Source organism: Rana temporaria, chromosome 12, assembly GCF_905171775.1.
Source record: "Rana temporaria chromosome 12, aRanTem1.1, whole genome shotgun sequence".
NCBI lineage: Eukaryota > Metazoa > Chordata > Amphibia > Anura > Ranidae > Rana > Rana temporaria.
This window is the reverse complement of record NC_053500.1, coordinates 112,397,139-112,425,047: the sequence shown is the minus strand read 5'-3', so window position 1 is coordinate 112,425,047 and position 27,909 is coordinate 112,397,139. Positions and strand designations below refer to the sequence as shown.

At 44.3% G+C, this 27,909-nt stretch overlaps 1 protein-coding gene across 2 annotated transcripts in view; it reads left to right on the top strand.

Annotated features, from left to right (window-relative positions):
• SLC12A5 (solute carrier family 12 member 5) overlaps positions 1 to 27,661 on the top strand; it is a 182,460-nt gene extending 154,799 nt beyond the window's left edge. Inside the window, exons 21-26 of one of the 2 annotated variants that reach the window (XM_040330200.1) lie at positions 1,727 to 1,834; positions 9,029 to 9,151; positions 12,462 to 12,646; positions 20,317 to 20,331; positions 20,461 to 20,594; positions 26,283 to 27,661. In XM_040330200.1, the coding sequence (XP_040186134.1) occupies positions 1,727 to 1,834; positions 9,029 to 9,151; positions 12,462 to 12,646; positions 20,317 to 20,331; positions 20,461 to 20,594; positions 26,283 to 26,374 (657 nt within the window). In that variant the 3' untranslated portion in view covers positions 26,375 to 27,661. The remainder of the gene's footprint in view (positions 1 to 1,726; positions 1,835 to 9,028; positions 9,152 to 12,461; positions 12,647 to 20,316; positions 20,332 to 20,460; positions 20,595 to 26,282) is intronic. The other variant, XM_040330201.1, reaches the window with a different exon arrangement.
• The last annotated feature ends 248 nt before the right edge of the window (positions 27,662 to 27,909 follow it).

The following is a 27,909-nucleotide window of genomic DNA, read 5'->3' as shown; positions in this document are numbered from 1 at the left end:
TAAAATTGAGTTTGACACCCTTGTTCTAAAGAAAAAGCATGGGGAAAGGCTAAAAGTTCTGTCATTTTTTTATTACTACCTGTGTGCCTATTGGGATCATTTCTTCCCACTTCCTGTCCACCAGTCACTAGGATAGGAAACGAAGGGAATGCGCCTTAATCGAGACACAGTAGTAATAAAACACCTTGTTAAAGGCCCTGATAGATGGCTTTAATGTTGTCTGATGCCTGCAAAATTGGCTAAAATTTGAGTTGTAATGTCCTGCAGATGCCATCTGGTTGGGTGCAGTCCAGGGCCGCCATCAGGAATTATGGGGCCCCTTACACAGCTTCAGGCATGGGCCCCCTGGAGCAGAGAACCGGGGGGGGGGGGTTGCCATCTGGGGCCCTGGGGACCTCTGGGCCCTTTAATAATATATATATATATATATATATATATATATATATATATATATATATAAAAAGAAATTACAAAAAAGGGGGGTTGCCATCCGGGACCTCTGGGCCCTTTAATAAAAATGAAAAAAATAAACCTCTGGGCCCTTTAATAATAAAAAATATATATATATAAAAAAATAAACATTTATGAAAGAAAAAGGGGGGTTGCCATCCAGGGCCCTGGGGACCTCAGGGCCCTTTAATAAAAAAATAAAAAATAAAAAAATATATATAAAAAAAAAATAAGAAAATAAACATTTATAAAAAAAAAAGAAAAGGGGTTTGCCACACATGGGGCCCTGGGGACCTCTGAGCCCTTTAATAATAATACATTTATATATATATATATATATATATATATATATATATATATATATATATATATATATATATATATATATATATATATATATATATATATATATAAACATATATAAAGACAAAAAAATATATATATAAAAAAATATATATATATAAAAAATATATTTTTTTTTATAAAAAAAGGGGGGGTTGTCATCCGGGGCCCTTTAATAATAATAATAATATTATATATTATATTATATATTATATATATATATATGGGGACCTCCGGACCTCTAAAAAAAAAAAAAAAACTTTATTAAAAAATAAAATAAAAATATATAAAAAAAATATTTTTTTTTATAAAAAATAAATAAAAAAAGGGGGTTGCCATCCGGGGCCTCCGGGCCCCTGGGGACCTCCGGGCCCCTTACAGGTGTAATACCTGTACCCCCCTGATGGCGGCCCTGGTGCAGTCACAGTTTGGCTGATAATTTATGGCCTGGCTCAGTCAATTTTAAATTGACAAGTGGAAAATGATTGGCCAAACAGTGACTGCATCCTATCGGTCTGAATTCAATGACAATGGAGGGAGGAACCAAGCGGTTTTCCCTTACTTTCTCATAGGCCATAACTTGAGATGTCTAGGCTTACCTTTATTAGAGTGGGTAATCTGAGTTAGACCATCTCCCAAGTTTTTATTAGTTAGATCCCCTCACTTTTCGGTCCTGGTCATGTGTAAGTCAGGGTGTATCCAGGACAGGGAAAAGGGTAAAAGCTCCCAAACAGAGTGTAATAAAAAATAGATATTGCCTCCCCTACTGTAATAAAAAGAAAAACAGAATTTAATGATAATTTTGACGTATAAAGTATATATTATTTTACACAGGCATATATTTTATGTTTTTTATGCTGTACAAATGACTGAAGTCCAGAAAATAATCAGAACATTTGTTTAACATGCATGTATATATGTTGTTTTTTTTTAGCATGACAGCGATATTTCTGCATACACATATGAGAAGACCCTCGTGATGGAACAACGATCACAAATCTTGAAGCAAATGCACCTTACCAAAACAGAACGGGAGAGAGAGGTAACGTATTAACTAAAGAATACATTTATTTATTACAGGTACTTACATAGCACCAACAATTTACAAAGCGCTTTACATATAAATATATTATACAATCTAGACTGTAAGCTCTAACGAGCAGGGCCCTCTGATCCCTCCTGTATTGAATTGTATTGTAACTGTACTGTTTGCCCCATGTTGTAAAGCGCTGTGCAAACTGTTGGCGCTATATACACCATGTGTAATAATAATAATAATGTACATTCACCCCAGTCTCTGCCCTCAAGGAGCTTACAATCTAAGGTCCCTAAGGCCTAGTACACACTATCAGGTTTTTTGTTCAAAAACTAAATAAAACTGACAGCTCAGGTCTGAGTCGCTGTACTAATGATCCAGCGTTAGTACAGCAATCTCACTATTGTGTTCTGACAGGGGGATGGCCGCCCCGCCAGAACACTTCGGTCAGCGCTCTCAGCCACTGGCCGAGAGCGCTGATCAGCCGCTGGTTTTCCAGCATGTTCGCCCAACAGAAGCTGGCCAAACGGAACAGCTGCCAAACACAGGTGTTTTTATTGAACCGCCCGATGACGCCCAACATTTGGCCCATGTGTACTAGGTTCAACTCACAGTCATACATAACAATTCTAGGGCCAGTTTGCACAGGTGCCAATTAACTTACCAGCATATCTTTTGGGGTGTGGGAGGAAGCCAAAGTTTCCCCACAAATGCTCACCACCCAGAGCCAGAAAATATATAGGGCCAAATTCTCAAAAACTGTGCGTAACTTAAATTTAAGCAGTTAAGTTACACTGACTTAAAATTTCTACCTAAGTACCTGATCGTCAAAGCACTTAGGTAGAAATTACACGCTGTGTAACTTAAGTGCCGCCGTCGTAAGGCGGTCCTCCTCTCCTGGGGGCGTTTAAAATTTAAATGAGGCGCGCTCCCGCGCCGGCCGTACTGCGCATGCGTGTGACGTCATTTTCCCGATGTGCAGCGCGCGAACGTAATTAACGCCGGTCGGCTTTGAGAATTTCGACGGGACACTAAAGTTGCGACGGGTGAAAAAAAAAGACGCGCCGGGAAAACAAATAATTATAAAAAAAATGACAGCGTCGCTCAGCATGCATTCCTGAGAGGGTGAACTCCATGCCAATTTTCAAAGAAAAAACCGGCATGGGTTCCCCCCCCAGGAGCATACCAGGCCCTTAGGTCTGGTATGGGTTGTAAGGAGACCCCCCCACGCCGAAAAATTGACGTAGGGGGTCCCCCTACAATCCATACCAGACCCGTATCCAAAGCACGCTACCCGGCCGGCCAGGAATGGGAGTGGGGACGAGCGAGCGCCCCCCCCCCTCCTGAGCCGTGCCAGGCCGCATGCCCTCAACATGGGGGGGTTGGGTGCTCTGGGGCAGGGGGGCGCACTGCGGGCCCCCCCACCCCAGAGCACCCTGTCCCCATGTCGATGAGGACAGGACCTCTTCCCGACAACCCTTGCCATTGGTTGTCGGGGTCTGCGGGCGGAGGCTTATCGGAATCTGGGAGTCCCCTTTAATAAGGGGGCCCCCAGATACCGGCCCCCCACCCTAAGTGAATGGATATGGGGTACATCGTACCCCTATCCATTCACCTGTAGGCAAAAAGTAAAATGTAGTAAACACAGAACACAAGGCTTTTTAAAATATTTTATTATTCTGCTCCGGAGGCCCCCCCTGTCTTCGTTATTAGCTCAATTACCAGGGGGGGCTTCTTCTTCCGCTCTCCGGGGGTCTTCCACTCTCCGGGGGTCTTCCACTCTCCGGGGGTCTTCCGCTCTCCGGGGGGGGCTTCTCCGGACTCCGGGGGGGCTTCTCCGGACTCCGGGGGGCTTCTTCCATCTTCTCCCCTCTTCCGCTCTTGACTCGGCGAACCCCGGTTCTTCTGCAGCTCTCCGGTGCCTTCTTCTTCAGCGCTGGCTGCCTGCTATGTTTGTGTGTTAGCTCGATTTCAAACAGGCAGCCGGCGCGGTCTTCTGTGACGCCAGGGTCTTCTGGTCTTCTGTTCTTCCGATGTTGCCTCGTCGCCTGTTGTCGCTGCAATGATGGAAGCGCGCCTTGCATCCCATTTATATAGGCATCACCGTCCCATCATGCTCCGGTAGGTACCCACGTGGTGGGTGCCTACCCACGTGCACCCACCACGTGGGTACCTGCCGGAGCATGATGGGACGGTGATGCCTATATAAATGGGATGCAAGGCGCGCTTCCATCATTGCAGCGACAACAGGCGACGAGGCAACATCGGAAGAACAGAAGACCAGAAGACCCTGGCGTCACAGAAGACCGCGCCGGCTGCCTGTTTGAAATCGAGCTAACACACAAACATAGCAGGCAGCCAGCGCTGAAGAAGAAGGCACCGGAGAGCTGCAGAAGAACCGGGGTTCGCCGAGTCAAGAGCGGAAGAGGGGAGAAGATGGAAGAAGCCCCCCCGGAGAGCGGAGAAGACCCCCGGAGAGCGGAGAAGACCCCCGGAGAGTGGAAGAAGAAGCCCCCCCTGGTAATTGAGCTAATAACGAAGACAGGGGGGGCCTCCGGAGCAGAATAATAAAATATTTTAAAAAGCCTTGTGTTGTGTGTTTACTACATTTTACTTTTTGCCTACAGGTGAATGGATAGGGGTACGATGTACCCCATATCCATTCACTTAGGGTGGGGGGCCGGTATCTGGGGGCCCCCTTATTAAAGGGGACTCCCAGATTCCGATAAGCCTCCGCCCGCAGACCCCGACAACCAATGGCAAGGGTTGTCGGGAAGAGGTCCTGTCCTCATCGACATGGGGACAGGGTGCTCTGGGGTGGGGGGGCCCGCAGTGCGCCCCCCTGCCCCAGAGCACCCAACCCCCCCATGTTGAGGGCATGCGGCCTGGCACGGCTCAGGAGGGGGGGGGGGACGCTCGCTCGTCCCCACTCCCTTCCTGGCCGGCCGGGTAGCGTGCTTTGGATACGGGTCTGGTATGGATTGTAGGGGGACCCCCTACGTCAATTTTTCGGCGTGGGGGGGTCTCCTTACAACCCATACCAGACCTAAGGGCCTGGTATGCTCCTGGGGGGGAACCCATGCCGGTTTTGAATTTCAAAATTGCCGTGGAGTTCTCCCTCAGGAATGTATACCAAATGCCGTCGCTGGAATGGGCCTTTACAAGGTTTGGCTAACTTTCCACATTGTAAAACCAGCCCTAATTTTGCGCCGGCAAATTCGGAACTTAGGCAGAAATCAAAGTGCTGAAATGCTTTGAAAATCTACTTAAGTCCTCATTTGCATACGCAAAGCTGGATTTCAATGAGAAATGCCCCCAGTGGCGGATGCGGTACTGCATCCTAAAATCTGACCGTGTAAGTGTTTTACACATGTCAGATTTTCTGCCTAACTTTGGAAAAAGCCTTTTGAGAATCGTTTCCAAAGTTAGGCACAGAGATACGCAGGCTGAACAGCAGTTAAGTCTGCGTATCTCTTTTGAGAATTTGGCCCATAGTGTAGTATTTATTGGTAATACAGTATATCAATAAAACAATGTAAAAAGTCGACGTGGATGATAGACAAACAAATGCGGCCAAAATGTACTCTAATGGCTGCCGCTCTGAGAAACAGAGCCCGCGGCGTGGCGTCAGTGTATAGGGCTCCACCCGCATTGTTTTATTATTATACTGGATTACCAATAAATACTAAACTATATACCAATTTTCTGGCTCCGGGTGATGAGCATTTCCTCAACAGAACAAATGTTTGGCAGCACTTTGTGATTAGCACTACATATATAGTCCCTGGGAAGGTCGATTATTACTACAGGCTAATAACTACAACAACACACAATTGTGTAGTTTTACTATTTGGGAAAATGATTATTAAACATTTTAATTAAAAATTTTAAAACAACATAAATGTAGACGGTTTGGTTTCTGACCACCATGGTTATTTTTTATTTTTTTTTAAGGGTTTTTTAAACCATTTATATAAGACTATGCCAGCCCCTCTATTAGAGCCTGGCATAGCACACTATGGGCCAGATTCAGATACAATTACGTTGCTCCACGGCAGCGTAACGTATCTGATTTATGTTACACCGCCGCAGGTTTACAGCGTCAGTGCCTGATTCTCAAAACTCTTACCTGTAAACTTGCGGCGGTGTAATGTAGATGCGCTCGGCGCAAGCCCGCCCAATTCAAATGGGGCGGGCACCATTTAAATTAGGCGCGTTCCCGCGCCGAACATACTGCGCATGCTCCGTTGGTCTAAATACCAAATTTCAGCTGTCTTCAGGCCGGTCACATGACTCGTGACCGCTTTACAGCTCCAATGGATGTCTTCTGCGGGAGCAGCCATGATCTCCCTCTGACGTCAGCCGGGGAGATCACGCGGCTGCTCATCTCCTCCGCAGAAGCTCTTGGCTCATAGCTGTAAAGCGCCTGCAAGTCACGTGACCGGCCTGAAGACAGCTCAAATTCGGTATTAGGACTGCTCGTTTTTTTAAACTAAGTACATAGTGTGGTATGCCAGCCTCTAAGGCCTTGTACACACGACCGAACATGTCTGCTGAAACTGGTCCGCGGACCAGTTTCCGCGGACATGTCCGACCGTGTGTAGGGCCTAGCGGACAGTTTTCCGGCCTAGCGGACAGGTTTCCAGCGGACAAAAGTTTCTTAGCATGCTAAGAAACTTGTCCGCTGGAAACATGTCCGTCGGACATGTCCGATGGTTAGTACGACTCATCGGACATGTCCGCTGGTTATGACGTATAACCAGCGGCCCGTAATCCCGTGCATGCGTCGAATTGATTAGACTCATGCGTGGAAGCATTGAACTTCCGTGTTAGAGAAAGTCGGTGTCTTCTACATCACTGCGTTCTCTGTTCGCGGGGATTTTGGTCTGATCGTGTGTACACACATCAGACCAAAAGCTCCCAGCAGACATGTCCGATGAAAACGGTCCGCGGACCGTTTTCATCGGACATGTTCGGTCGTGTGTACGGGGCCTAATAGAGAAGATCAGATTTTTGTGTTCAGAATAAAGAGGGCATACAGGAAGTGGAGGCAGGTTACTCAGCACAAGCGCTGTACTGTGCTTGTGGAATTTCTGCTTTAAGCACTGCTCGCCCCCTTACATGCCACATTTGGGGGGGTGCTTGGTTTTCAGTAGGACTTCTTGTCCCACTTTCTGCTTCCACCTATGGGTCTTCTGGGACACGTGACAGGTCCCGAAAGATTGCCTGTCCACTGGGAGAGTGCAGCGTGACTCGTGCATTCGCAGTGCGTGCCCGGCCATGAAGCCACAAGCTGTCCCGCCCCGGTGCCCACAGTTTCAATAGAGGCGCCGAGGAGAGGAGGGGGAGAGGAGCGAGGCTCCGTGTGGCCGTATTGTTGGAGTATTTGTTTATTAAAAGTTAGCAGGTAAACTTTTTATAGCTGCTGACTTTTAATAAACAAAAAAACACTGGAATTCCGCTTTAAGGGACCAGGATCTGTATATATATATTTTGGGGGGTTAATCAGTGACACCATGCTCCCCTTAGGAGCTCACATCAACCCAAAAATGCTCTCATATCATTTGTTCTGGAAAATGCCAGAATTACTCATTTGGGCCAGTAGAGATCCAGATATTGAGACTAGAAAGGGTTATGATTAACGTTTGACTGATACCAGTATTGGTATTGGTGCTGATACTAAGTATTTGTATGAGTACTTGTACTCGTGCAAATGCTCCGATACTAAAACTGATACCTTCAAGTCTGCAGACTGTAATCGGCACCTTTAAACCTAGTTTACATATATGCGAATTGGATGCATTTTGAACTGCATCTGAACCTGCAGCCTTTTCAATGGAGCCGGTTCACATGTGGGGGCTGGCCGCAGCACATTTTTCGGTATGATTTTGAGAGACGATTAGCTCACCTGAACCGTTGAACAAAGGTGCACCAGAGGGGTCTGAAATCCCGCTGTCAAAACTGGACCGCACATATGTGAACCCGGTCTTCTGATGAGAAACCATCACATGAGGCCTCGTACACACGACCGTTTTCCTCGATAGAATCCATCAAGAAACTTGGTGGCAGAGCTTTTTTGCAGAGGAAACCGGTCGTGTGTACGATTTTCATCGAGGAAACTGTCGAGGAACTCGACGAGGAAAAAAGAGAACAAGTTCTCTTTTTTCTCGACGGGAGTCTCAATTTCCTCGTCGGGCTGATTTTCGACGAGAAGCGCGATCGTGTGTATGCTAAGAATCCTGCGCATGCTCAGAATAAAGTATGAGACGGGAGCGCACCTTCGGTAAAAGTAGCGTTTGTAATGGAGATAGCACATTCGTCACGCTGTAACAGACTGAAAAGTGCAAATCGTCTCTTACCAAACTTTTACATAACACGCAGTAACATGAGATTAGCAAAAGCAGCCCCAAGGGTTGTGCCAGTGGAATCGAACTTGTATGTGTTCTACGTCACCGCGTTTGAGAAAGAGGAGATTTGGTCTTGACTGTGTGTACGCAAAGCAAGCTTGTCGAGTTCCTCGACAAGCCTAACAAGGAACTCGCCAAGGAAAACGATGTGTCTTTTCCGACGAGTTCCTCGGTCATGTGTACGAGGCCTGACACAAAAAAATTGGTATCTTCGTGTGCTTGACAAAAAGTATTGGTACTCGTACTTGGTCTTAAAAAAATTGTATTGGTGCATCCCTAGTTATGATAGAATGACAGTGTCCAAATATACAAAAGACACTGTTGCCAGACTATTCATTTCAGCAACAGGCTTCCCATAAGATTATATGTGCATTTAATGTATTTTATGCATGTTGACCTCTAAAAGCCTCCCTTTGTAGACATCCAAAAGTCCTGAGGCTGGTGTTGACCGCCACCATCTTGGATGTGATGTCAGCAGCCCCAGAAGACTCAAAGCAGTCACTCAGGTGACATTATATAGTATTCCCCCTCACTCCTACGCATTAACATAAAATGTTATGTAGGTAGGGGAAGGGTGGAGGAGCTGGACCAACATATTTAGACAATACCATAAGAGGAGAGGGAGGAGGAACTGTATCTGTGTTAGTAGTAAAATTATTTAGCTCAAAAGGCACACTGCAAGTGGAAAGAAAAAAACACATTTTAAATACTAACATTTCCTGCCCTTTTACCTGCAATTTTTACGTTGGTGACAGTTTCTCAACAAAGATGTCTTTCAATCTATCCTATACAGATCCAGAGCATTACTGATGAGTCACGTGGATCAATCCGAAGGAAGAACCCACAAAACTCCAGGTTACATTTAAGTGTCCCGGAGGAGCAAGTGGGAGATTGTGAAGAAAAGGAAGAGGAAGAGGTAACACTGGCATCATTAATTGTATCCTTAAAGGGGTTTTCCACCTTTTTTTTTAAGTTTATTAAAAGTCAGCAGCTACAAAAAGTGTAGCTGCTGGCTTTTAATAAACAGACACTTACCTGTTCCACGGGTTCCAGCGACGCGCCGGCCGGGGCTCCGCTCCTCGCCCCCCCTCTTCATTCTTAGTGTGGGCACCCGGCAGTGACAGCTTTCGACTTCACGGCCGGGCACCCACTGCGCATGCACGAGCGGCAGTGCGCATGCGCGAGCGGCGCGGCGCCGTCCGATTGGACAGGCGCTCGCCTACAGGGAGGGGCTGTGAAAAGGCGGTTAAGCTAATCGCCTTTCCAGCCCCTCGGCGGAAGGAGGAAGTGGGACAAGTCCCCTTCTCCTGAAGCCCCCAAAAAAATGACATGCCAAATGTGGCATGTAAGGGGGCGAGGAGTGGGTTAAAGCGGAAGTAAACCCATCTATTTGATAGTTTAAAAAAACAGTCAACATTCCCGGCATGCCGGAAATGCTAGATGTCACATTTGCTTGTGCTCTCAACCAAACTGTCAAACCATCCAATAGCTGGTTTCATAACTGATCACATGTGCAGCATCGTGGCAGTTGCAGATTAAACAGAGGCCAAGATGGCAGCTTCTTTGGCTGAAAACAATAGGAGGGTTTACTTCCACTTTAAGTGGAAGTTCCATTTTTTGGTGGAACTCCGCTTTAACCACTTGAAGCCCAGGCCAATTCTGACACTTCGCTCCTACATTTCTTTTGCTAGAAACGTACATCGAACCCCCAAACACTATATATGTTTTTTTGGCAGAGACCCTAGAAAATACAATGGCGGTCATTGCAACTTTTTATCTTACACGGTATTTGCGCAGCAATTTTTCAAATGCGTTTTTTTCGTTCTTAAAAAAAAAAAAAACAACAGTAAAGTTAGTCCAATTATTTTACATAATGTGAAAGATGAAGTTACGCTGAGTAAATAGATACCTAACATGTCACGCTTCAAAATTGCACACACTCGTGGAATGATGCCAAACTTCGGTACTTAAAAATCCCCATAGGCGACTCTTTCATTTTTTTTTTACTGGTTACATATTCTGAGTTACAGAGGAGGTCTAGGGGTAGAATTGTTGCTCTCGCTCTAATGTTCGCGGTGACTCCTCACATGTGTGGTTTGAACACCGTTTTCATATGTGGGCGGGACTTACGTATGCGTTCGCTTCTGCGTGCGAGCACACGGGGACAGGGGAACTTTAAATGTATCTATTTTTTTAATGTTAATTTTACTTCATTTTTTTTATTTTGACACTTTAAAAAATATATATATTTGATCACTTTTATTCCTATTACAAAAATCATAATTTTTTTTTCTAGAAAATTACTCAGAACCCCCAAACATTATATATGGGTTTTTTTTAACAGAGACCATAGGGAAAAAAATTTCAGCAACTTTTTATGTCACACGTTATTTGAACAGCGATTTTTTCAAACGCTTTAAAAAAAACAGTTTAATGAATTAAAAAATAAACACTAAAGTTAGGCCAATTTTTTAATATATTGTGAAAGATGATGTTACGCTAAGTAAATAGATACCCAACATGTCACGCTTTAAAATTGCGCACACTTGTGGAATGGCGCCAAGCTTTGGTACTTAAAAAATCTCCATAGGCGAAGCTTTCATTTTTTTTACAGGTTACCTGTTTAGAGTTACAGAGGAGGTCTTGGGCTATAATTGTTACTCCCGCTCTAACGTTCGCAGCGATACCTCACATGTGTGGTTTGAACATTGTTTACATATGTGGGTGCAACATACATATGCGTTTGCTTCTGTGTGTGAGCACGCAAGTACGGGGGCCCTTTAAAAAAAAAATTATGATCACTTTTATTCTTATTACAAGAAATGTAAACATCCCTTGTAATAGGAAAAGTGCATCACAGGTCCTCTTTATTGAGAGACCCCACGTCTCTCCTCTAGGCAGGAAAGGCTGAGATCAAAAGAAAAAATAAACGATCTCGGGGTTTCCAGCCGATTTCCTGGCTATGTTTACTTCTGTCGGGCTGGACTTGACGCCATAACATCTCACCCGGGCCTCCGAAGGTCATAGAGATTGCCGGGGACCATCTGTCCCTTGAAAATCTCTATGCTCGACTTCCGGCACCGGTGGATTCCTTCTCCAGCTTACCGATCGCACGGCGAGCCGTAGAAGCACCAGAGGGCAACGGAAGGGGGGGGCGTCCCGCCGCCGGTAAGAACGATCAATGCCGCTATGATTGATCTTACGGTGCAGGGAATTGCCAGCCGAAAAAGATGATATCTGGATGATGCCTGTAGCTGCGGGCATCATTCTGATATCCCCACTCAAATTCCAGGCTGTCATGACGTACCTGGGTGGCAAGTGGTTTTAAATGGTACTTTCTACAGCACCTCTGTGCAGGGCTGGTGCAAGGATTTTTGACACCCTAGGCAAAACATCATTTTGCTGCCTCCCCTGGCTCCACCCCTGACTCCACCCCCTTTTCCCTGCCCATGTATACCCCACCTTTTTGAAAAGCCCATCAAATGCAGCCTCACCAGCGCCCATCAAATGCAGCCTCACCAGCGCCCATCAAATGCAGCCTCACCAGCGCCCATCAAATGCAGCCTACCAGTGCCCATAAATGCAGCCTACCAGCGCCCATCAATGCAGCCTATCAGTGTCCATCAATGCAGCCTCACCAGCGCCCATCAAATGCAGCCTCACCAGTGCCCATCAATGCAGCCTACCAGCGCCCATCAATGCAGCATATCAGTGCCCATCAATGCAGCCTCACCAGCGCCCATCAAATGCAGCCTCACCAGCACCCATCAATGCATGTGTGCTTGCTTCCATTCATTCGGGAGTCAGGACACAGTCCTCCCCTGCCGCTCCGCCTCTGACACTGTGGGGATTATTTACTAACGCTTGAGAGTGCACAATCCAGCTCACTTCTGCATATAAACCAATCAGCTTCCAGGTTTTGCTGCCTAAGCTTAATTGAATAAGCTGAGGTTAGAAGCTGATTGGTTTCTATGCAGAAGTGAGCCTGATTTTGCATTCTCCAGCTTTAGTAAATAAACCCCTATGTGCGAACGGAAGGGCGGCTGCCTGCTGATGCTGAGACTTAGTTGCTTGCTGCAGAGAGAAGAGAGTAGGAGCAGCAGCAGTGTGCCCTAGGCGGCTGTCTAGTTTGCCTAGTGGTAGCACCGGCCTTGCCTCTGCAGACAATTGCCCAACTAAAATCGTTTTCAACATTTCTCATTTTACTATGTTTTTGTCTCCTTCAGGTACAATTAATACTTGATACAAATGCAACAGGTTCGACCCCTCAGTCTCCTCCAGAGGAACCAGACACCACTCAAGATAAAGTACATCTAACCTGGACAAAAGAGAAATTCACAGCAGACAAGAACAAAAGTAAAAGTCCCAGCAGCACACCGGAAGGGATAAGAGATTTTTTCAACATGAAACCGTAAGCACAAATAATATATATTCAGGTTGTCTGCAGCTTGTTTCTAATCAGATATATTGAAATGTAAAGTTTTACATTAAAGAGAAAGTATAGCATATTTTCAGTAAACACTGAGGTTTAGACAAAGTTTAAATTTATTGAGCTATCTTTCCTGTGCTGAACATTTATAACAAAAACATACAGTACAATCTCTATACCAGACATAAGCCTAGTACACACTACAATTTTTTTCTTTCAACCAATAGAAAAACTGACAGCTCGGGTCAGAGCTGTTGTACTAACAATCCAATGTTAGTACAGCAATCTCCGCTGTTGTGCTATTGTGTTTTGACAGGGGGACAGTCCCCTGCCAGAACAGTCCCGTCAGCGCTCTCAGCCATTGGCTGAGGGCGCTGATCATGAGCCGGTCGGCAGCTGCCATACACACGGACCGAATGTCAGCCGGCTTGTGTACTAAGCTATAGTGACGATTGGCTTTGTTGCCAACCCTTACACCTCCACCCTTTGAATGCTAACAAAGCCAAATTATGTCATGGTAATCACATGTCTTTGATAATAAAAATAAATCAGTGACAGCTTTCACTGTATTCTTTCTAAGTATACTTAATGTGCACCTAGAAAAAAATCCCCAAAAATGTACCGTATTTCCCTGAATATATGACGACTGGGCGTATAAGACGACCCCCTAATTTTCCAGCTAAAATTTTGGTTTTAGGATATACTCACTGTATAAGACGACCCCTCACTGTGCCATTATACATGCCTCGCTGTGCAATTATTACATGCCTCACTGTGCAATTATTACATGCCTCACTGTACCATTATTACATGCCTCACTGTACCATTATTACATGCCTCGCTGTGCAATTATTACATGCCTCACTGTGCAATTATTACATGCCTCACTGTGCAATTATTACATGCCTCACTGTGCAATTATTACATGCCTCGCTGTGCAATTATTACATGCCTCACTGTGCAATTATTACATGCCTCACTGTACCATTATTACATGCCTCGCTGTGCAATTATTACATGCCTCACTGTGCAATTATTACATGCCTCACTGTACCATTATTACATGCCTCGCTGTGCAATTATTACATGCCTCACTGTGCAATTATTACATGCCTCACTGTACCATTATTACATGCCTCGCTGTGCAATTATTACATGCCTCACTGTGCAATTATTACATGCCTCACTGTACCATTATTACATGCCTCACTGTGCCATTATTACATGCCTCACTGTGCCATTATTACATGCCTCACTGTGCAATTATTACATGCCTCTCTGTACCATTCCATTCCCTGCCTCGACAATCTCCCTACCTTCTGCTGTTTGCAGTGTACAGATGGCGGCCATCCATTATTCAAAAGCTGCGTCTCCTTCCCAGGCTGTTTTCCGTGATAGACGGAACACTAATTTTCCCAGCAGAGCCTGTGTTCAGTGTTCCGCCTATCACGGATGTCCTCTCGTCCGAGGATGAGAAGGCATCCGTGATAGGCAGAACACTGAACAGAGGCTCTGCTGGGAAAATTAGTGTTCCGCCTATGACGGAACAGTCTGAGGAGGAGGCGCGGCTTTTGAATAATGGATGGCCGCCATCTGACACACAGGTACCCGGCGTATAAGACGACCCCCGACTTTTGGGGAATTATTTTAGATGCAAAAGGTCGTCTTATACGCCGGAAAATACAGTAGTACAAGTATTGAAACAAAAAAAATATATGGGTGAATCCATTACCGTCAGAAGCAATTTAATGCCCATTGTACCTTAAAAAATACCCCAAATTCACCTTCCCCATTTACTCCAAGAATGTTAAAAAACAGTGACTTTGGACAAAATGTCAAACATTCATATTCACTCATCCCCATTGAACATATATATAATGAGCTAATACTGCAATGTTTACTTGAAATTTATTTTTTATGAGACTTTTTTCATTTTTACATGCTTGCAATTTGATATTTTATGTATTAACCACTTACCCCCCGGACCATATTGCTGCCCAAAGACCAGAGTACTTTTTGCGATTCGGGACTGCGTCGCTTTAACAGACAATTGCGCGGTCGTGCGACGTGGCTCCCAAACAAAATTGGCGTCCTTTTTTTCCCACAAATAGAGCTTTCTTTTGGTGGTATTTGATCACCTCTGCGTTTTTTATTTTTTGCGCTATAAACAAAAATAGAACGACAATTTTGAAAAAAATGAATATTTTTTACTTTTTGCTGTAATAAATATCCCCCAAAAATATATAGAAAAACATTTTTTTTCCTCAGTTTAGGCCGATACGTATTCTTCTACATATTTTTCGTAAAAAAAAATCGCAATAAGCGTTTATTGATTGGTTTGCGCAAAAGTTATAGCGTTTACAAAATAGGGGGTATTTTTATGGCATTTTTATTAATATTTTTTTTACTAGTAATGGCGGCGATCAGCGATTTTTTTTTCGGTATTGCGACATTATGGCGGACACTTCGGACATTTTTGACACATTTTTGGGACCATTGGCATTTTTATAGCGATCAGTGCTATAAAAATGCATTAGATTACTATAAAAATGCCACTGGCAGTGAAGGGGTTAACACTAGGGGGCGGGGACGGGGTTAAGTATGCCTGGGTGTGTTCTTACTGTGGGGGGGGGGGGGTGGCCTCACTAGGGGAAACACTGATTTTCTGTTCATACATTGTATGAACAGAAAATCAGCATTTCCCCTGCTGACAGGAACGAGAGCTGTGTGTTTACACACACAGCTCCCGTTCCCCGCTCTGTACCGAGCGATCGCGTGTGCCCGGCGGCGATCGCGCCCGCCGGGCACACGCACGGGAGTCGGGGGCGAGCGGGGGGGCGCGCGCGCGCGCCTCCGGCGGCGCGCGTGCGCCCCTAGTGGCGGCTAATAGGCAGGACGTCCATTTACGTGGTCTCGCCTAGGAGAGCCACCTTGTGGACGTATTTCGGCGGTGCAGCGACGGCAAGTGGTTAAAGAATAAGTCCACCCTAACACTAAAATCTCTACATCTACAGACATCCACAATCTAACACTAACCTATCTAACCCTTTAAAGAAGAAATTAGTATACATCCCCTTTTTAAAGCCGATCTGGTTCAATCCCACGCTGAGCTGTCAGCTGCGGCTTCGCTGTTCTGGCGGGTGTAGAGGACACAGCCGACAACGGAAGCCCCATAGTAACTCTATGGGTGATGTCACTTCCTAGTAATTTCACAGCTGTTGTCGGCTGTGTCCTCTGCAGAGCTTCTGCTGCTGGAGATCGGACCTGAGCGGCTTCAGAAAAGGTATGTATACTGATTTCTTCTTTACAGGGTTAAATAAGTGAAGCCCTAAGACACACGTCGGTTTTCCTGACGAGATTCCTGGAAAGCTTTCTTGCTCGCCGAGTGTACACATGGGCCATTCAAAAGAACCGCCGTTCTTTTGAATGGCAAGAACGCGGTGACCTTCATCGACTACGACGAGCATGCTCTCGTCACATTCGATGCCATCGCCGCCATTTTGCTACACCCTACACTATGCCTTGTAAGCTACCGCGCATGTGTCAAAGTTTCATCGGAAAATGCGCAGGCTTACCGGGGGGCAGGTAAGCATACACACGCTTGGGTTTCTCGGCAGCAAAACACTGCAGAGAATCCAGACGAGAAAAACAGAGAGCAGGTTCTCTATTTTTCTCGTCGAGATTCCCGACAGTTTTCCCGACGAGAAACCATACACACGCACGGTTTTCTCTGCAAAAAGCTCTCCCAGCAGCTTTCTTACCGAGAAAACCGTCTTCAGTCTTAGATCGTGGATGTGTGTAGATGTAGAGATTTTAGTGTTACGGTGGACTTCCCCTTTAAACAAAGAGAAGTGCTCATGCCCATTGGACAAAGCTTTGCACAGTCACTCAAACACACCTGCTGAATAACTATTGAGAAAGGGGTGCTTTGTATTTCGGTGATAGAGCTGACTCATTATAAAAATGACTACCATTGGTTCTCGTGCATGTTGGTTGGCTGAGCCTGTTCAGCGTAATTGCTAGCAAGTTTCCCTCAACCAGACAGCCCAGATGCAGCATGCAGCTGCTGTACTCGTGTACACTGCAGGGCTATCAAAGACACGAGGACTTGCATATGCAAAAAATAGAACCTGCCGTATACATAAAAATTAAAAAGCTATTCATTCCCATTAAATCCATCCAATGACATTTTTTTTAGAGCTTTGTCACAAACTCCAGTTATAATGCTTATTTTTGTTTAAAGTGGTTGTAAACTCTAACATCTACGCACTGAAGTAGCTGGTCAAGACAAAATCTCGTCGTTCTCAAACGCGGTGACCTACAACACGTACGACGGCACTATAAAGGGGAAGTTTGATTCCACTGGCGCCACCCTTGGGGCTGCTTTTGCTAATCTCATGTTACTGCGTGTTAAGTAAACGATTGGTGATAGACGATTCGCGCTTTTCAGTCTGTTACAGCGTGACAAATGTGCTATCTCCATTACAAACCCTACTTTTACCGAAGGTGCGCTCCCGTCTCATACTTTATTCTGAGCATGCGCGGGTTTCTAAGCATACACACAAACGTGTTTCTCGTCGTAAACCAGCCTGACGAGGAACACGACGAGGAAATTGAGACTCCTGACGAGGAAAAAGAGAACTTGTTCTCTTTTTCTCTTGTGGAGTTCCACGACAGTTTTCTCAATGAAAAACATACACGATCATTTTCCTCGGCAAAAAAGCTCTGCCACCAAGTTTCTTGATGGATTCTGTTGAGGAAAACGGTCGTGTGTACGAGGCCTCAGGCCTCGTACACACGACCGAGTTTCTCGGCAAAAACCAGCAAGAAACTTGCTGTTTTTTTTTTGCCGAGGAAACCAGTCGTGTGTACACTTTTCGACGAGGAAACTGTAGAGGATCTCGTCGAGCCAAAAAGAGAGCGTGTCTTCTTTTTCCTCGACGGCAATGGAGAAATTTTGCTCGCCGAGATCCTCGACAGCCTAACAAGGAACTCCACGAGCAAAACGATGTGTTTCGCCCGTCGAGTTTCTCGGTCGTGTGTACGAGGCTGAGGAAGTGACTCTTGCAAATAGCAGGAGGATGGAGCAGATCACACTAGATGCTTTGGATTATGGCAAGTATATACACTATAGAAGGATATGTTTTGTTCATTTTTCATTTCATTTTACAACCACTTTAACTACAAGTTGCAAAAGCATAATGAAGTCATTCACTCTACTCGCTTTACCAAAGGAATAAGCAGAATTTCTTTTACATGTTTAAGAAAGTTTTAAATAGTTTATTTCCGATTTCAAAATTCGGCCTTTATAAATACTGGTATGTGGTTAGGTCCACTGTGTCACAGTGAGATTTGTTTGTCACTTTGAAAACCTGACCTATTCATTCTGTCGCCATGCATCCACATTGAAAAAGTTGGCTTCATGTGACTTAAAGGGGTTGTAAAGGTACAATTTTTTTCCCTAAATAGCTTCCTTTACCTTTGTTCAGTCCTCCTTCACTTACCTCATCCTTCCATTTTGCTTTTAAATGTCCTTATTTCTTCTGAGAAATCCTCACTTTCTGTTCTACTGTCTGTAACTCCACACAGTAATGCAAGCCTTTCTCCCTGGTGTGGAGTGTGGTACTCGCCCCCTCCCTTAGACTACAGGAGAGTCAGGACGCCCAGTAACACACAGCTACTTTCTCTATCTGCAACGTAGAGAGCGTCCTGACTCTCCTGTAGCTCAAGGGAAGGGGCGAGCACAACACTCCACACCAGGGAGAAAGCCTTGCATTACTATGTGGAGTTACAGACAGAAGAACAGGAAGTGAGAATTTCTCAGAAGAAATAAGGACATTTAAAAGTAAAATGGAAGGATGAGGTAAGTGAAGGAGGACTGCACTACGGTAAAGGAAGCTATTTAGGGGAAAAATAAATGTACCTTTACAACCCTTTTAAGGTCAAGAACTTCAAGGAGAATTGTCTCAGCCAGTCTATGGTGTCTACTGGATGTAGTCAAATCTCTTTCAATCTGCCATGTGGCAATGGACAATTAGCATGGTTATTGTGAGCAAAATAGAATGCCTGAGTAATAACCATTCTATTAGGTCCTATTTTGTCATTTTTTTTTTCTCATAATGGCATTTCAAACATATATAAATCTTGTGATGGTACTTTTTTTTTTGCTTCAGTATTTACAAATTAAAGTGATATTAAAGGTAATAAAAAAAAAATATCAAACATGTTAGGCCCCATTCACACGGACGGACCGTTCAGGTCCGCCTGTCAGTTTTGACGGTGGACCTGAACGGCCGCTCCATGCAGTCCTATGGAGCGCCGGATGTCAGCGGAGACATGTCCGCTGACATCCGACCCGATCCGCCAAAATCAGACGTATGGCGATACGTCCATATCCATCCATGGCGGATCGGATCGGGTGAGATCTGATGAAAATGAACATGCTGTCCGTTTTCATCAGATCGCTCCATAGGAATCAGCGGCGCTGCACAAGCCCCTCCCCGCTCAGTGAGCAGAGAAGAGCTTGTCATCTGCCAGCTCAGCGTAGATCTGCGGACAGATCTCCCGCTGAGCTGGCGGGAGAAGGCGGACTCTGTAGCGACGGAGTCCGCCTCGTGTGAATGGGGCCTTAGACTTACCTACTCTGTGTAATGGTTTTGCACAGAGCAGTCCTGATCCTCCTCTTCTCGGGTCCCCCGCCAGTGCTCCTGGCTCCTCCTATTCTCAGAGTGCCCCCCATAGCAAGCTGCTTGCTATGGGGTCACTCGTGTGGGCTTGCTCCCGAGCTCCGCTCTGTGTGTCCTGTGTGTCGTCCTGGATCCCTCCTCACTGGCATTGACAGCAGCGGGAGCCATTGTCTCAAAGCCAATGAGGAGGCAGAGACCTTGGAGAGCAGCTGCTCTCGTGCACATCGCTGGGCTTGTGTATGTATGGGGGGGGGGGGGGGGGGGAGCTGAATACTGAAGGTTTTTTATCTTCATGCATAGAGTGCATGGAAACAGAAAGACGTTCAGCCTTTAGAATCATTTCAGTTCCTGCCTTGCTATTATTAAAATATATTACAATAAAATAATACACACATGTGTGAGCAGGCTCTTGAAAGTCAAGACAGCAGCAATAATTTGCTGGTAAAGAAATCAATGTCAGGGGATAGGTGGAGTCCTGTAATCCAGCAGGCAGGGACTAAGGCATGCCATGCACAATGCAAATTTCTTTCCTGCAACTGTCCCTGTCGGGAGAAGTCAGTGATTATATAATTACAAGAGAACCCGGCAGGCTGGTTGTACCCTAAATTGATCGATCAGCTTGGTACATTCAGCTTGGCCATTAATGGTTCCTGCTGAACCAGCTAAGATTTAAACTGTGTATGGCCGGCCTATAGAGCACATTGGATATCTGTTAGATCAACAGGTGTTTTCTTTATTTAAAGGGATTTATATGTGAGTTAATGTGAATAAATGTGATTTTTGTTTTCATTTTGTCCTTACACTTTAATCTTACCTTGTTTACTGGCATGCTGATTTACTATACATTTTTGAAAGAAAAACTTGGTACATTGAATAGGTAACAAGAGTCATTGTAGTTTTCTTTTGTGGCTAACGATTGTTCTTCTTTTTATTTTTTTATTTTTTATTTCCTTTTTGCAAACAAAGTGAGTGGGAGAACTTGTAAGTCCTTTTCCCCTAAATTTTCAGTTAAAATCCTTATTAAATTCTGTTACAGGGCACTTAGATTGTCTTTAAATTCCATTTTTTTTTTGTATTTTACAGCAAGTTTTTTTTTTTTTTTTTTTACAGGAACCAATCAAATGTTCGAAGGATGCACACAGCGGTGAAACTGAATGAAGTCATAGTCAAAAAATCTCATGATGCAAAACTCGTTCTTCTCAATATGCCAGGCCCACCTCGCAATAGGAAAGGAGATGAAAACTGTATCCTTTTTTTAACCTATCTAAGTTCCAAGGCAGGGTGAGAAGATGTCAGAGTTCTTTGGTGTACTTCTGCTGTTTATTAAATGTGTACAGAAAACAAGCAAACAAATTAGGCATATAACCTCCGGCATCACGAGTGCTAGTACATACGTTTCTCACAGCAAGCTTTAAAGGCACCCTAGAAGCTCTTTAACCCCCCTGGCGGTATCCCCGAGCGTGACTCGGGGTTGATTTTTTCTGCTATAATCGGTATCCCCGAGTCACGCTCGGGGTAGATATGCAGAGCCTGCAGCGTGCGCTGGCTTACCTTGTCCTGGATCCAGCGATGTCACCGCGCTGTGTGAGCGAGCGGGACCTCGCTCGATTCACACAGCGTCCTCCTGTGCCGCCGATCTCCGTTCCCTGCGACGTTACGACGCACGGGAGCGGAGATCGGCGCCTAATTCAAAAAGGTAAACAAACACATTACATACAGTATACTGTAATCTTATAGATTACAGTACTGTATGTAAAAAAAACACACACCCCTTGTCCCTAGTGGTCTGCCCAGTGCCCTACATGTTCTTTTATATAATAAAAACCTTTCTTTCTCCCTGCAAACTGTAGATTGTCCATAGCAACCAAAAGTGTCCCTTTATGTCAAAAATGGGTTTAGATCAGCTAAAAAACAGCGATAATAAATTATAATCACTTGCAGAATTGTGCGATAGCGATTTGTGGGGAACATCGTCATAAAAAAAAAAAATAATGACAGCGACAATTTTGCAACTGAGAAAATTTCAGTGATTTTGATTTGATTACATTATTGAATATTTTTTATTAGAATTATATTATTATTTGTTATAATTATTTATAATTATTTATTATATTATCATTTATAATTTTGTTTTTAAAAAAATGTCATACCCGGGATGCCTATTAGATTCTTGTTTGGTCAGATTTAAGTGAGTTATTCCTAAAAATTACAGGCCTACAGTATAAAACGCCAAATTTCCTTGCAAAATAATGGTACCGCTTTTGGTACGTAATTCCAGACAGAATCATACCGCCAGGGAGGTTAAAGGGGTTGTAAAGGTAATTTTTTTTCCTAAATAGCTTCCTTTACCTTAGTGCAGTCCTCCTTCACTTACCTCATCCTTCCATTTTGCTTTTAAATGTCCTTATTTCTTCTGAGAAATCCTCACTTCCTGTTCTTCTGTCTGTAACTCCACACAGTAATGCAAGGCTTTCTCCCTGGTGTGGAGTGTCGTGCTCGCCCCCTCCCTTGGACTACAGGAGAGTCAGGACACCCACTAACACACAGCTCCTGTCTCTATCTGCAACGTAGAGAGCATCCTGACTCTTCTGTAGTCCAAGAGAGGGGGGCGAGCACGACACTCCACACCAGGGAGAAAGCCTTGCATCTCAAGGCAACTTGAGAGGCAACTGTATTGAAGTCAATGCAAGTTGCCCCGAGTCGCCCCCAAAGTCATACAGGAACCTTTTTCTAAGTCGGAGCGACTTACGTCGCTCCTATTAGAACGATTCCATTGAATAGAGCGGACTGCGACTTGTCAGGCAGGTCGCCCCTGTGTGAACCGGCTCTTATGCTGATATGTATTCTTCTACATATTTTTGGTAAAAAAAAATCACAATAAGCGTATATTGATTGGTTTGTGCAAAAGTTATAGCGTCTACAACATATAGGGGATAGAATTATGGCATTTTTATTTTTTTATACTAGTAATGGCTGCGAGCTGCGATTTTTATCATGAATGCGATATTGCGGCGGACAAATCAGACACTATTTTAGGACCACTCACATTTATACAGCGATCAGTGCTATAAAAATGCACTGATAACTGTGTAAATGTGACTGGCAAAGAAGGGATTAACAATAGGGGGCGATCAAGGGGTTAATTGTGTTACCTAGGGAGTGATTCTAACTGTAGGGGGAGGGGACTCACAAAGGGAGGAGATCAATCGGTGTTACTCTGTACTGGGAACACACCATCAGTCTCCTCTCACCTGAAGCCTCGTACACACGACCGAGGAACTCGACGGGCGAAACACATCGTTTTGCTCGTCAAGTTCCTTGTTAGGCTGTCGAGGAACTCGACAAGCCAATTTTCTCCATTCCCGTCAAGGAAATAGAGAACTTGCTCTCTTTTTGGCTAGTCGAGTTTCTCGACAGTTTCCTCGACGAAAATGTACACACGACCGGTTTCCTCTGCAAAAAAATATCTCCCAGCAAGGTTCTTGCTGGTTTTTGCCGAGAAACTCGGTCGTGTGCACGAGGCCTGACAGGACGTGGATCTGTGTGTTTACACACATGGATCAACAGTCCTGCTCTGTTACCTGGCAATCGCGGGTGCCCGGCGGACATTGCAGCGTGCGCCCCCTAGAGGGCTGAGGACATCCTACGCCAGAACAAGAGCTGCACCACCCAGCCGTCATTTGGCGTCCGGTGCGCGACAAGCGGTTAAAGCACCTACTTCTTCAAAAATGCTTTTTTGATGTGTTTTTGATGCTTCGGTAATGCTTTGAGTGAAGCTTGGCAAGTGCCCTGTGTGTGTTGATTTTAGATTTGTTTAAAGGAGCACAGTAGAACTCCAACTCAGTGGTACCCCCCACTCAACAGATCCTCAGCTCATTAGTACCCCTGTTCAGCAGATCCTCGAATTAATAATACGCTTGTTCAGCGGATCCCCTGCTCAGTAGTACCCCAAGATCTGCTGACCCTCTGCCACTCAGTCCTCCCTCTCCGGTCCCTGCTCACGTTCAGCTATAGCGTTCCCATGTTGCACACCATGTGTGCTGTCTGCTAGTTGATCCGCTCCAGTCCAGACACCGCTCATCTTCCTGTCGCTCCATGCTGCACTCCAGATAGGACGTCTACACCAGACTCTTCCAGAATATATACATATGAACCGTAAGTGACTGCTGATGACATCTTTCTGGTTCACTTGTTGGTTTACGAAAGCATCCAGGGATATCTCATACCTGCAGTACCTAGAAAACAAAGTGAAGCTAAAAATAAATAAAAGCCTCTCAAAACCTGCATGTGCTTCAAAAAAGCTTTGTCATATACCTCTATGGAGGCTTTGAAGATGCTTTGAAGCACCAAGAAAGCGACATGGGGTATAATTTTTTAAGCAAAGCAAACACAATGGGGTTCATTTATTAAAGGCAAACAAACTGTGCACTTTGCAATTTGTAGTTGCCCTCTGGAGGTGCAGTTACTCCAGAACGTAGTAAATGAGGTAAAGTTGTACTTTGCAAAGAGTACACAATCACGGGCAAGGAAAGGGAAAAAAAATAAGAAAACAATTATTTCTTTGCATATGATTGGATGATGGAAGTTAGCTGAGCTCCTGCTCATTTACTAAGCTCTGGAGCTTGCAAAGTACACAGTCTGTTTTCCTTTAGTAAATCAACCCCAATGTCTAAACAGGACTGTAAGCTTACCATTTTATTTACTGACAAGTGCTTTGATTGATATTCAGAGCGCTTTAAAAAAGTGTGCAATGCCACATTTTGAAGCGAGCTCTTAGGACAAGGTGTTGAGATTATACAGTGCCTTAAGCCCTGGTTCACACTGATGCTACTTTGAAATCGTGCTACTTTACTTGAAGTAGCTTGATTTCAAAGTAGCAAGGTCAGCGCGATTTCAGGTGCTACTTGATAGACATTTGTGTGGCTTCATACACAGATGTCTATAGAAATCGCACCTGAAATCGGCAAAAGTAGTGCAGGAACTACTTTTGCAAATCGGTGCGGCGCCGCAAAATCGGTGTCGCACCGATTGGAACAGTGCCATTGCCGCCAATAGGCTGCGACTTGTCATGCGATTTGATCTCTCAAATCGCATGACAAATCGCTCCAATGTGAACCTAGGCTTAAAAAGATTTCATACCCCTTGAAATTTTCCACATGTTGTCATGTTACAACCAAAAACGTAAATATATTTTATTGGGATTTTATGTAATAGACCACCCCAAGTAACACATAATTGTGAAGTGAAATGAAAATGATAAATGGTTTCCCAATTTTTTTTACAAATAAATATCTGAAAAGTGTGGAGTGCATTTGTATTAAACCCCCTTTACTATGAAACCCCAGGGAAGCAGCTCATGGTAACTCTGGAGGAGCCGCAGAGCGCCTTATTTGAAAAGAATTTTGAAAACCATTTATCATTTTCCTTCCACTTCACAATTATGTGCCACTTTGTGTTGGTCTATTACATGAAATCCCAATAAAATACAATTACGTTTTTGGTTGTACCATGATAAAATGTGTAAAATATCAAGGGGTATGAATACTTTTTTAAGGCACTGTATATATACACTGATATACGGTAGATATGATAGGATGGACAAGGTATCAATGCATATATGTGTGAAGTAATGAGCACTTTAATATTGTGTACTTTGCTTTAAAAGTGTTTCGGCATTTATTAGGTATGAGAGGTAGGATAGTTTCATCCAACAGTGGTGGCCATTTACGTTTTTGTATTAAGTAGGGAAATACTTTGAGGTGTAGTTTTGTCAGTTAGATGAGGGGTAGTGGAGAGTGGGTGTTGCAGTAGTGCAGTGAGTAGTGAAAACAAAAGGTGGGAACAAAAGGGTAATGGGAAGGAGGTAAAACAGGTTGGGGTTAAGAAGAAAGCTACAGGAGAAATCTCCTTCACTTCCCAGATCCTACTTTACTAGTGCATAAAAGTAAGAATATCTTTTCTTTATTCCAGTGTCAATCTGAATTCTTGCCAATAGTACCTTCAAGTCCTTCAAAGATGTATTTTGGACCCATTATAGTTGTTAAAGCCATGTAACAGCAACCAAGAAGACTGTAGGAAGCCTTGGCACACAATGGAAACATTACAGTATATCTCCTGGCTACCCTGAAAACACCTTGACTTGAAATTGTTGTAGTGAAAGGGAAAGCCTCGTACACGCGGCCGGTTTTCCCGTCGGGAAAACTGCCATGAGAAACACTGCGATGGAGCAATGGAGCATACACACTGACGGGATTCCCGACCAAAGCTCTTATGGCAATTTTCCTGCCGGGAAACCCGGGCGTGTAGGGGACAAAATAAAAACCGAGCAGGTTCTCGGTTTTTACCCTCGGGTTTCCCGGCGGTAAAAAGTTTGCTGGGAAACCCATACGTGTGTACGAGGCTTTAGTCTACTATTGCGGCAGCCACTAGTAATTTCAGTCTGTAGGTATTTATCACTGGCTAGATTTGAAAATTAAATATAAAACATCCTTCCAAGTTCATCAAGACACTCAAGCCTCGTACACACGACCGAGTTTCTTGGCAAAAACCAAGAAACTTGCTGGGAGATATTTTTTTGCAGAGGAAACCAGTCGTGTGTACATTTTCGTCGAGGAAACTGTCGAGAAACTGGACAAGCCAAAAAGAGAGCATGTTCTCTATTTCCTTGACGGGAATGGAGAAAATTGGCTTGTCGAGTTCCTCGACAGCCTAACAAGGAACTTGACGAGGAAAACGATATGTTTCTCCCGTTGAGTTCCTCGGTCGTGTGTACGAGGCTTCAGCCTGCTTAATTCTTGTTGCAAACTACAATAGAAAAATGTTAGGAAATTCAGAATACATTTACCTCCAGTCTGTTAACATATGTTACCAACAGTTTTTTTTTCAGAATTTTCATTTACGTTGTTATGCTCCTGAGCTGCTGTTTTCCACAGATATGGAATTTTTAGAGGTCCTCACAGAACATTTGGACCGAGTTATGTTAGTTCGTGGGGGAGGACGAGAAGTTATTACCATTTATTCATGAAGACAAGAACCCAGATGAAGTTTTTGCTGCACTACACAGGAGCCTTCGAACCTCTCTCCAAATTCAAGAGGTGGTACAGAAACCAGGAGAGGTGGTGGGGAGGCATATGGTCAGTGCTCAGAAACTTCACTTGCTTCCACCATTCCCCTCTAATGCCCTCCTTACATGTGAACTGCAGCACCAGATCTTCCATTCCAGCACAAGTGCAACTGTTCCTCATACCTTCATCAGAGTGCCACTGATGAAGTTTATATATGAATCTTTACATAAAGTCTATGTACCTTTCTTAAACTGAGCCGCACTGCTTAAGACGCTATCGATACTGGCCCTTTTGTGCATCCTGTGATCCACTGTTCCACCAATCTCTCCCTGACACAGACTTGGAGAACACATGGGTTGTACTGGCAGAAATCAGGAGATTCCCCTTCATCTTCACCATAAGGTGATAAAGACCAATCTCGTTGATTAAGGCATTGGTGTGGCAAGATAAGGGAGAGAGGGGGGTATTCACCAGCATGCTTTATCGTTCCAAATGTTCCTCTCTCTATGCCCTTTTCTTGAACACCACCATTCTCTCCTCGGCTTCAGCGATTTGATTTGTCGGAATTGGGGGAACAGCAGAAACAATGGTTACATGAAAAAAAGTTTTCTCTTCATTCAGACTGCACGTACCCTAAAAGAATGGCAATGGCAGGAATGTTGATGTTTGAAAGCAGCATTCAGAGCTGTACGGAAGACCACCCAGCTGTGCAGGAAATCGAGAAAGGGCTGTCTTAACATATTGTCTGATGCCGAGGAGTATGTTGCAATAATAATAATCTGATGCAAAAACAACAAAAAAAACAATTGTATCTGCCTTTTATTTTCAACCCTTTTCTTTATAGGCTTGCCTTGGATGAACTGTGCCAGAGGAACGGTGCACAGTGATTATACCAACGTTCTAGACAAGCAAACTGAGCCAACAGTTTGTGTTATTCTAGATCAGTGGCAGGGAAACTACTGCACCTTTCAGAGACTGTGAGCTAATCCCACTATTTCACCCTGCATGGCCTAGGATACTGGAAAAAAAAAAGCTGTCTCATTCATCTCATGCTACCCCAGTCATCATTATTTCAGCTGTGATTTGGGCTTGCTTTTTGGCCTTCCCCTCCGCACATACATGAACTTATATCCCGATGACAGATCTGGAAAGATTTCTGACGTTATGAATTGATCTGTGATTTTGTTAGATGGAAATCTATTAAAGTGATATAAGGCTGGTATTGTCCTTGCACTCTTGAAGCCTCACCCTTTTGTTAGGATTTTTTGATCTTGAAAGATTCTTCTTCTTTCGAGGAGCCGGTCTTCCAGAATTGGTCAAACTGCTCCTTTGTGTTTCAATTCAAGTCCTTTTTTCTTTTTTTTTTTTTCCGTATTCTCACAAATGGTTCCTTTGGGTGAGCCCCACTTTCTTTTAGTAGGCTCTATAATCTTAAATGAGCACGCCAATAAAATGCAGTTGAGGTGTGAGAAATCATTTATAGTGCCATGTCAAT